Genomic DNA, 10,841 nt, shown 5'->3' on the forward strand with positions numbered 1-10,841 from the left:
TAGGCAGCTCATTATCAGCTCATGCAGTTTAGAGAAGATATGTGATTGGTTTAAGGTTAATGTTAAACTCTACTGGGGTTTTTAATTTGCATATGCAAAGTACAGCAACCATTGAGGGTTTTCATTTTTTCCTTATTTGACTAAAGTAAAAACATTGCAGAGCCAGGAGAACTATGGGGTCAGTGTTTTTCCCCATAGTTCTCCTTAGGGTAACGGAGGACAGAAACTCGCGGTATACTGAGACACCGCAGCCGGTGCGGATCCCGACCTGGACGTCTGGATCCGCCCAGCTGCGTGAGTGACAGCTGGCTCTGCCTACCTTGAGGCAGAGCCAGCTGTACCCGCCCCCTCCCCCATCCGTTCTGCCACTCAGCGCTGGCAGATCGGAGCGGGGAGAGGGGAATCCAGCCCCTCCCCCTGTCACGGCAGAGAGCCGTGACAGGATCGAGAGGTGAGCGAACCCGGTATGTGTTCGCTCACCTCCCGTTCTACTGAGCCGACCTGTGACAGTCTCTTTGTCACAGGTCGGCTAGAACTATGAGGTGACTGGAAATCATTCATCTCATAGTTCTCCTTTTAAATACTGTAACATGACCATTGAGGAAATTGATTCCCCTCGTGATCCCACAATAGAAGAAGTATAAAGCATTGTGACCTGCATTTTACCTCTGCGCTGGCCAGTATGTCCTATAAAAAGTGTACAGAAAGAGCAATAAATGTAAAACAATGTTTCGGTCTGATTCAAATACACTCAGTGCACTTGTTTGCACTGAGTAACAAGAAACTCTTTATCCTTGTAAGAAACTCAGTTTGTTTATTCTTGCAAGAATGCAGAGTTGCCTGTACCTTATGGTGAGCAAACAAGTGCTTTAAGTGACATTTGAAGTCTTATAAGTAGTTTTATATAGAATAGAAATGATCACATTTGTTTTGGCTTACTGCAGTTTGCACCATGTAATTTCCTATTTCACCTTTTACATAAATGCATATATTCTTATCTTGAACATGTTGGTTGCTTTGTTTCTAAATAAGCCAATATACAATAATGTAAGGCCTCATAGAAATTTTGGGTTAGTTGCCCACCATTGCTGTGTGCAGTTGCCAGTTATTTAAGATTTCTAGAAGACTGTGCGAGACGCATGGATTTGTGTTGCTGTACAATGCAACCACGTCCTTCTTGTTTTGCCTGATTTTATACTTTGTGTCCTTATGTGATCCATAGTCACAGCTTTGTGTGATGGCAATCCTGCTGAAATATGCACACAAATGATTTTAGTTTTGTAAAGCTTAGTTAAAGGAAATGTGTATTGAATGGGCGCTTCCATTGCTGATTTGTTTTGGTGTAGGTTTCCTTTAACCTAGCTTCCCAAAAATGGTGGCCTATATGTTCAAAATTATCTTGGCAATGGCACACCCTTATTTTTTAAGAGCAAAGCTCAGGGGCTGTCATTGTGGTCCTGGATTTATTACCTAGCAAGTCAGCGACCAGAAACAAGCATTCAGAATAGAAGTTTTAGACTTTTTCAACCTTCAATAACTTGCATTCTTCTAGGTTTGTAACTGTGTAATGAACTCGAGATGAGGATGCCTGCGCCTTAAAGAAAAAAAAAATGCAAGATGGAAGGCTTCATATTGCTTCCCTCACTGGTTCATGTTTTATCTGAAGTATATGTGTATAGCCAAAACATTAAATAAGTTTTGGATACAGTAGGGAAGGGTTAGAACTAGGGATGCACCGACACTGAGCATTCCGGCACGTACTTGTATTCTCCCAAATGCTCCGATACTTACCCCGATACCAAAACTTCTGGTCAGAGGGAGATTACCCCTGACCGGCAGTGCCACGAGGGAGCATGGAGCCAGCTTCCTGGCCAATCAGGAAGCTGGGTGGTGGGTCATTACCTGCCTCCTGGCTTCCTGATTGGCTAGGAAGCCAGCTTTGCGCTGTCTAATGACACAGCGAGGCAGCCTTTCTTCCTGACCAATCAGGGAGCATGAAGCCGGTGCTCTTTCAACAGAACACCAGCTTTTTTATTAGCTGGCACTCCGGGTCCATGCTACCTCGGGATGCCGGCATCGGTACTCACGATTGGCGAGTACTGAAAAAAAAAAATAGTACTCGATAGCGGAAAAAACAGTATCGGTGCATCCCTAGTAAGAACCTCTGTCACTTTTTTTTTTTTTTTAGTGTGATCTATGTCCCTAGTTTTATTTGTCCTGCTAATCATTGTCTTTGAGACTGAAAGTGATGAGAAATCCATAATTGTGCGGTTGTCAGCAGAGCAAGAAGTGAGGATAACTCTTCCAATGGGGACACCACGTCTGGTGACAGCTAAGATTTTCATTTTATGTCTTTACGAAACTTTAAAAAGACTCCATCCTAAAAACCCCTTTTATTTAAAGAAATACACTCTTCAAATAGTAGTAATGGGATTTCTTTTTCTGTGCAGCTACTCGCAGCTTCTGACAGTCTGTGAACCAAGCTGCATGGCTGTTTTTCCTGGAGTGCAGACAAGTTTTTTTTTTTTTATTGCAGCCATTCAAAACGTGTGTGTGTGTTGCCTAAACGCCTCCAAACTAACATGTGCCTGAAATATGATGCCATCAGAGCTGCAGATAGGGGGATTTGTGCATGATTGCGTATATCCTAACCTGTACCTGACGGAGTCTTTTGTTGTCCTCAGTTGTCTCCCTGGTCTTATGCTGTCCATTTGAATGTATGTAGGCTTGCCATTTCCTCTGACTCTGTGGTACCCACTAATATGCCCATCAAGGCACAATACGGGTAGTGCTTAACAAATTAAGTTATACTGAGCGTTGGTATCACCTGAGCATGCTTGCCATTTTTTATTTTTTGCATAGTGCAATAATTCCTTGTGCTTACAGCATCTAAAAGGCACAGCATGTTTTTACATGAATATGAATCATCTTTTCTAATCATTTTGACATAGTCTGATGTTTTAACTTTGCTGCAATTTATTTATATTCTGTGTTTTCACTCTGTCATAATCTACTTCAGCTTGTCCTTTGCACGGAAATGCATGAAAGGAAGCTAAGTGCACAAAGTTTTATATTTATATATGTAAAGCCCTTTGCGCTTATAAGCAAATTCTGATAACGTCAAGAAATCACTACAGGAAGCAGCTATTTGCTTTTGTGGTTATCTCAATTTCTGCAGTTCAACAGCTGAACAATATAGTCAAAAATACTGCATCAGTATTAATCAACTGGCCAGTGTGTAAGCTCAACTGTGTAAACTAATGTAGAATAAAAAAAACCATGAAATTCACAAATGTTTTAAGTTTCATTCAGTCCCGCCTCGGAGTCAGCAGGAAGTGTTAGGAAGCAAGGGGCACTTCATTGGGAACAGTAGTAGTATTGGGAGAGTAAAATATACTCTTCCCAATATTTAGAGCCGGCCTGTGACACCACAACTGTCTCATGCTGGCTCTGAATACCGAGAGTTGTGCGATCACTCGGCTCAAGGCTTCTCTATGCAGAGAGCGGTGACTGTCAGTCATGACTCCCTGCAGGGATCCCCCCCCCCTCCGTTCCTTCAATGCTCATTGGATGAACAGACAGGGAAGGAGGCGGGCACAGCTGGCTCTGGCTCTAGAGAGGCAGAACTGGTTGTCATTCAGGCAGTAGGATGAATCCTGACAATATTGATGAGACTCTTCCTGGTTGCAGAGTGGCCTTGCGCTGCCTGCTATAGGCTGACTTTGGGGTCACGGGAGTATGTTAGTAAATATACTCCAGTGACCCAAAAGAGAAGTAAAGCCAAAAATAATAAAAACACACACTACATTTTCAACTATTTTCATCTTGCTTTTATGCAGACCACCAATAGCACTTTACCCATTTAAACATTTTCAACATCCAGCAAGAGATCTCATCCACTGTGTTGGCCATTTCAGATCCTCTGGTGCAGAAACTGATGTGCAGGTGCCATGTACATTGTAAAATACTTTGCATTATATTGGCACTATGTATACAGAGAAGGTTTCTAAAAAGTACGTGTAACTTTTGTCACTGAATTTTTATTCTATAATTTATCCACTGGGTGTCAGTGTTCTCTTCACAATTTTCAAATCTTTGCAGAAGTACTCACTCATTCAAGTAGCATGTATATAAAATATAAATACATTCAGAATGCTAAACCATTTGCACTAATCTGCATTTCAGTAGAATTTAAAAACTAGGATGTTAATAACAATACAAACACCAACTAACTTACCAGCAGCTTTCTAATTTAGGGGTTGTCTAAAGACAAACACGTGAATTACAGAGATGAACATAAATGTCCATATACATGAGTAACAGCATTGTATACAAGAAAGTATCTTTATGTTGATGTGTTTATCAGCCACAAGAGGCTTTTATTCCCATTTGTGTGGGGTATTGGTGTGTATTGTAGGATTTTAAAGTATTGTGTGGCTGCAGTTCATATGTTGTGATCAGAACCCAAGCGAGCCAAATTAGTAATTATGTTAAGTTTGGTTGTTCTAAAGGATCTTCTCTCAGATATTATGGACACTGACACACTGTAACATACACACATAAATGACAATATCACAATGATAATCTTGACCAAAAGATCTATCAGAAATGGGTATATAGAACAATATGCTGGAAATGGCATTGCAAAGAATAGTGAGGCAATGGGACAAATGTAGATACATTGAGGGGAATTTATCAAAACTGGAGCAGACAGAATCTGGAGCAGTTGTAACCAATCAGCGTCTATTTTAGTTTATTAAGCTTTGAAAATGAAAGAAGCTGATTGGTTGCCATGGGCAGCTGCTCCAGATTCTGCCTGCTCCAGGTTTTATAAATTTCCCAAGTGTATATCTTTAAAAATGCTGCAAATTCAGAAGAATAATTGTTGACTTCCCAGAAATCCAGCGAGCTCCTAACATCCTGTATTGAGATGACAGCACTGTCTCTGTTGCACCATGTGTCAGCCTGCTCCTCTGTCGACTACAGAACACCTACTCTTTGTTTGAGATGGGGAGCTGTTCTATAGTTCAGCAAGGGAGAACACAGGCTGCACTGACAACCCCACTTGGAATTTTAGTACAATATTGGAAGCATTGTTGGTTAGCAACAGGAGATTAGGAGCTCACAGGATTTCTAGCAGAATTTTACTGATATTTTATTGTGCTTACAATATTTTTAAAGAGACAAAAGATTGGGAAAGGTTCATGTATTAAAGAGCTACTGAATATTATTATTTTTGACCTTACGTTGTGTCCACATGTTTGTGTGCAGTAAAGATATATCTTGCATATGACTGTTTGCATTATTCACTTGGTGTAGAATTATAAGGATAAGTGAAGTGTGCTTGTCTGTTTAAAAAAGATGTTAACATTCCCCTGCAAATACCATTCCCCATCCCCAGCTTGCCAGCATAGTGCATCAGGAAAATGTTCATATCTAAGCATACCAAATCATCCATAACATGCCACTGTACTGTTCTTTTTACCATATTGCCTTTGTGTTTATTTAATTGTTTTGGTTTTTAACACCTTATTTCTTTTTTCTATCACAACAGAACCAGATAAACAGCAACCATCTGAGAAGAGCTGAGCTAGAGGTCAAAGGCTTACAAGCTAAGGTGCAATGTCTGTCAGTACAAAACAAGACTCTGCTAACTCAGCTGTCTGAAGCAAAGCGCAAGCAAGCAGAAATTGAATGCAAGGTAATATGATTGTTAGGTTTATGATTGTGGTATTTAGCAAAAGATCTAGAACCACCAGAACATGCATTTCAGAGATGTAAGTTTGCCATGTGTATACATTAAACTGCAGCCACAGACTGTTTCCTTTTCCTTTTTTTCAATGTGAGATTTCTCCTTGTTCTCTATTCTGATAACAGATAAAGCACTGATGGAGACTCACAGTAAAGATCCCTGTGCAAATAATTAGAGTAGACCTACGCTTGATGCTCTTCATTTTCATCTATACTTTTGTGATTCCATTTGTCTTTGTATCAGCTGGCTGAGGTCTGACACAGTCTGGAATTCATGGGGCACTTGTGGATGTTGTACCCACAATGAGCGTTAGTCCTTTTGTTCCTGTTTGCTGCCTCGTCTTACTATGTGATACCCCATTTGCTCCAGTCTTCTGTTGTTGGCATTGCTTCCTCTACTAAGCCAACATCAGATATCCCTTCTCAATGACAAAGCTCTGAAAGGTTAAATGCATGTTTGATTAGGAATTTTACATTGTGTTTGTCCCTACAGCGTCTAAAAAAAAAATATGCCGAACGGGCCGTGTGTGCGCACACTGCCCGTTTGCAGTGATCGGAAGCCCGCCCCTAAGCGGGGCGGCTTTCGGTGATCGCAAGTACGATCTGCCTGTCCAAGATGGGCAGATTGTACGAGCTTTTAATAAGCTTATGACCATCGCAAGACAAAAGTCTTGCGATGGTCGTAAGGTGTATGGGCACCTTTTAGACAAGTTCTCTTTTCAAGCAGCATGGTCTGCAGCCTCCCAGTTGTGTAAGGACCCATTGACACCTGCAAATGGGGCTGATCGCATGAGTCTCCTGAATTCCTCTGAGACTCTTGTGATCTCCTCCTGTGGGCAAGAGGTGCTGTAGAATACAATGACAACTGCCACCACCCGCATTTCTTTGCAAGAAATTGCATAGGCTGTGATTACCTGTTGATATCCACAGCTGGACACAGACTGTTTGCATCCTGGTAAAAGTGTCCGCAGGTAATCACGACTGTGGGTGGTGGCAGCTGTTGTATTATACAGCGCCTCCCACCTGCCCGCAGCAGATCACATGAGTTGCAAGGAGGAATTTGTGAAACTCATGCGATCGGCCTCATTCACAGGTGTAAATGGGGCCTAAACTGGTGTCCCAACAAAAAAACATTGCCTGCAATAATGACTCCAAAATGCATGAAATTGATTTAGTGCAAGCATCCTATGTGATGAAAAAGCATAGTAGTATGCAGGTGCCCCAAGCTGTCTGCTTTTCATGCTTTTTTCCTCTTGCCGGTGCCTGTACCAGAATACCTGAACGGAGCCAGCAGCTCTGTTTGGCTGAGAATTTTCCAGCCGCTCCTGTGATCCGCTATTCAAGGGATGCCAAGTGGAGGAGTGCAGAGAGCAGCACCCACAATAGGAATTTTGGCCAGGTCACCAGGAAATTCGAACTGTGTGTACCCGACTTTAGTCCCTGACCTACCTCCTTTAGATAAATACTGGAGAAAGTGATTGCGAGTGTCTCACCAGCACAACAAAAAAGTGTGTGTGTAAGTGCCAATTACCACCTATATTAACACATGCTTTACCGCTCTCTGCACGTCTTTAACCTCTTGCCGTCCGCCCGTAGTAAAAAAACGGACGGACGGCACTGCTGCATTTGCGGGTTGCAGTCTCCAGACGGCAATTATTTTCTGCTCGCGCGTGCCCCCTAGCAAGCACGCGCGGGCAGAAAAGACCCGACGATTAAACACACCCGTTACCGGGTGTTTGACATATAGGCGATCAGCAGGTCCATAGCCCGCCGATCGCCTATATGTGCTCGCTCCCGGGATCCGCTGCCCTATCTTGAATCCCGGGAAGCGGATGTCAACTGGTTAAACAGTGCACTGCTGCAATGTATTTTGGCAGTTGTAGTTTTAAAGCAGTCATTATGTAAACTCCACTACTGCATTTTTTTCTAACCGGTTTAATGCACAAGGGAATCATAGGAGCCAATTTTTAACTATGAAAATAAATGCATGACTATATTTTTAAATAGATTCATAATTGTTACTATTTAGACAATTCTCGCAATTTCACTTCCTGTCCTGTAGACTTGGCAGCAAATGGGAGCATATCTCTGTGAGGCAACTTCCCTCTTAGACAGTTGTCACTGGAGCAAGCGTCTTCCTCTGAAGATTTCCCTTTTTACCTGTTCTGATGGCAAAATGTGGCATTTACTCCCGCAGCTAGAGAGAGTGCATCTCCCTAAAGAAGTCGCAGACAGCAAAAAAAAATACAAAAAATTGGCACGAGTTGTACTGCCTCACTACTTTATCTAAAAAAAAAAAATGTTGTGCTTAAACTGGCCGTACACTAATCGATAAAAATCTAACAAATTCTTCCATCCACGCTGTTTAATGTGGATGGATGAATCTCCCCTGTGGCTGTTGTATTCTCACAGCCGACATCTGCCACAATACATGATCAGTGATTGGAGCAAAATGTTCACCTGGCTCCTTCAACAAGTTGATTGAGTAAACAACTTTTGGCGAGCTGCCAGGGCCACACACTGTCAAAATTATGGTCGGTTCCTGTTATTCCTTTAAACAGTAGAAAATACAAATCTACAATATTGACTGTTGGCAAAGAAGTTATCCTTTCCAATCATTCCTGCCATATAGTCCCTAAGAAGTAAAGGTCAGTGTGCCATTTCCCCTAAAACAAAATTCTGGAATCTTCCATTTCTGCAAGCTACAGAAAGAATTGAAGGATGATGCATTGTTTGTCACACCCAGCTTTTATGAGGAGTTAAACTAGAGACCTCTCCCTGACCTGTATGCATGAAAGGATAGCAAGCAGGAAATGTGAAACGGAGTATTAATAAAAACCTAATTTGCATGTGGAGATTTTTTGTAATGTATCAAAGCAGGAGTAAATGAATGTATTTCGTAAATGAGCAGCAGCAAATATTGTAAACAATTTGAAGCAAGTGAATAGGATTGGGAAAGTGTGCGTATGTAATATATATAGATATAGATATATACATACATACCGTATATATACACACTACTACTAAGTTATAGGCACTGAATATTTATCATTGTCAATTCTTTTCTTCCATACAAGTTCTCAGGTGAAAGACTTCTAAAGCTCTAAATTTTACTTTTGCAAATAGAGAAATAATGCAATAAGATGTTTGTGTCCTTTTAAAGAAATGCTTGTTAGCATTGATGGAGGAAACGTGTTATATTTTATTCATTTAGCCTTCAATGAATATCGGTGTATGACCAGCTTTAGGCTGCAAAAGATGTATTTGATGTGCCATGGCTGTACCTACTCCCAATACTGTACAGAGTATGTCCTGGCATTCAAAGAAACAAGTTATCCGCTTCATTCATACAAGCTCCTGTCTGCAGTTTCAACATGTGGCCCGATGGCAAACTGTAGCGGTGATCTGCATGGCTGCAAAACCACTCAATGGCTTCTATACACTTAAAGATGTGTCTAGATTAGTTATAATATAATATCTTTTGGGGTCAGCATTGTTGAATATAAACCTGCAGTAGCAAGATCCCCTGCTTTAATGCAGCTTTCTACAGTTGTTTTGGAGTTTGCCAACCTGTTGTTTTTTCCGCTACCTATTTTTTATCAGCAGTAGGAGATATTGTAAAAAGGTAAAATGTTTTCTGCAGTCTCAGCCTTTTCTGTAACACTATGACCTGGCCTTGCACTTAGGCCCGCTTATGCAGTTATCTATATTGCTGATACCCTGACTATTTTTTCCTTTTCTTTACTGTAGTAGAAATCTATTTTGGTTGATCAGGTAACGAAAGTACTAGTTACATGATATAGCTGCATGATCATTCTTGATAGTACAACTCTTTAGATGTGTTGAGTAAAAGTCTTATTGCCCAGCCAAGGTTCAGGAATTGGTATTGCACTTTTTTTGGGTTGTAGAATCAAATCAAGATCTTTTGTCAACATTGTGGTAAGCTAGAAGTAATGAAATGAAAGCAAAAACATGAAAGTGGAAAGAGAGATATGATTCATTGCTGGGTGTTAATTTAGTTGACTGTAATAAGGCATCGCTTCTTATCTTTGGGGTGGAAAGTTTTTACAGTCATACTGAATAAACTCTATTCTGATAGAAAAAAAACACTGCAGCTACAAACAAAAATAGAAATTCTAGTTTAAACTACACATCAGAGTTCTTGTATATTTAAACATGACTTCTTCTTAAGTGGGTCTACTGCGTCCTTGTTGCTTTCTTGTTTCCAGTTCCATATACTGAGTCATCTTCAGATTTGATAAGCTGTCACTTTACTTATAGAATACCTCATATGACCCGTTCATATTGGCCATGACCTCTGAGTATTTTTTGTTACTGGAAGAGCTTATTCGCAAACTAAAACTTGACGAAATGGCTAATTTCTTCATTTTATTAGGTTCAGTTGCAATGTTGTGAATGGAAAAAAAAAATCCTCTGCCGAATTTAAAGCCCAATTACAGGATAATTTTGTCCTACCTCTCGCATATACTGCAAAGGTTTATTTTGTTACCGTTGAAACAAGTTATACTTGCATAATTCCTCCCTCCAGGTTCCTCACCGGGGCTGTTGCTGCATGTGGCAAACTGCTCATTCAGTACTGTAGATGGTCCCCCTCTGGCTCTTCCTCTACCATCCCCTTGCTTTGACGTCATTCCTCTTTTGGATCCTGAGAGGAGCTGCTGCTGGACAGCCAATAGAACGTTTCCATGTCACAAAGGCAGTGACCATGGACATATGTAGAAGGACCCCACAGAAAGTAAACAAAGGAAGATGGAAAACTCGAGACTTGAGTGTCATGTGACTTCGGCTTTAGGTAAGTAAAAAGGACATTTAAGTTTTATTCCATCTAGTGACCAGTTAGAGGAGGATGGGAGGGTGGGAGCCGGGTGGAAATCCTGCAGATGGGTTGTAAATCCCTACATGTTGTAATATTGAAAGCCTTGCTCTGCTTTTTTGGCTAGTTTGCCAGGTGAAGTATCCAATCAAAAATTTAAAGTATAGCCTCCAGAGAGTTTGATTCACTAAAGATCAGTAAGTAAATTGTGTATGTATATGTATATGTATATGTGTATATGTATATGTATGTATAT

The 10,841-nt window shown here is 40.9% G+C and overlaps 1 protein-coding gene across 1 annotated transcript in view; it reads left to right on the forward strand.

The window, feature by feature from the left end:
- The window catches only part of LOC108799089 (ecotropic viral integration site 5 protein homolog), a gene marked incomplete at its 3' end in the record, with an annotated part of 111,929 nt that extends 106,228 nt beyond the window's left edge, over positions 1-5,701 (forward strand). Inside the window, exon 16 of the mRNA XM_018570913.1 lies at positions 5,555-5,701. Within this exon, the coding sequence (XP_018426415.1) occupies positions 5,555-5,701 (147 nt within the window). The remainder of the gene's footprint in view (positions 1-5,554) is intronic.
- Positions 5,702-10,841: the final 5,140 nt, after the last annotated feature.

The sequence above is a fragment of the Nanorana parkeri genome, unplaced genomic scaffold (assembly GCF_000935625.1).
Source record: "Nanorana parkeri isolate BGI_ZX_2015 unplaced genomic scaffold, ASM93562v1 scaffold1629, whole genome shotgun sequence".
Classification (NCBI taxonomy): domain Eukaryota; kingdom Metazoa; phylum Chordata; class Amphibia; order Anura; family Dicroglossidae; genus Nanorana; species Nanorana parkeri.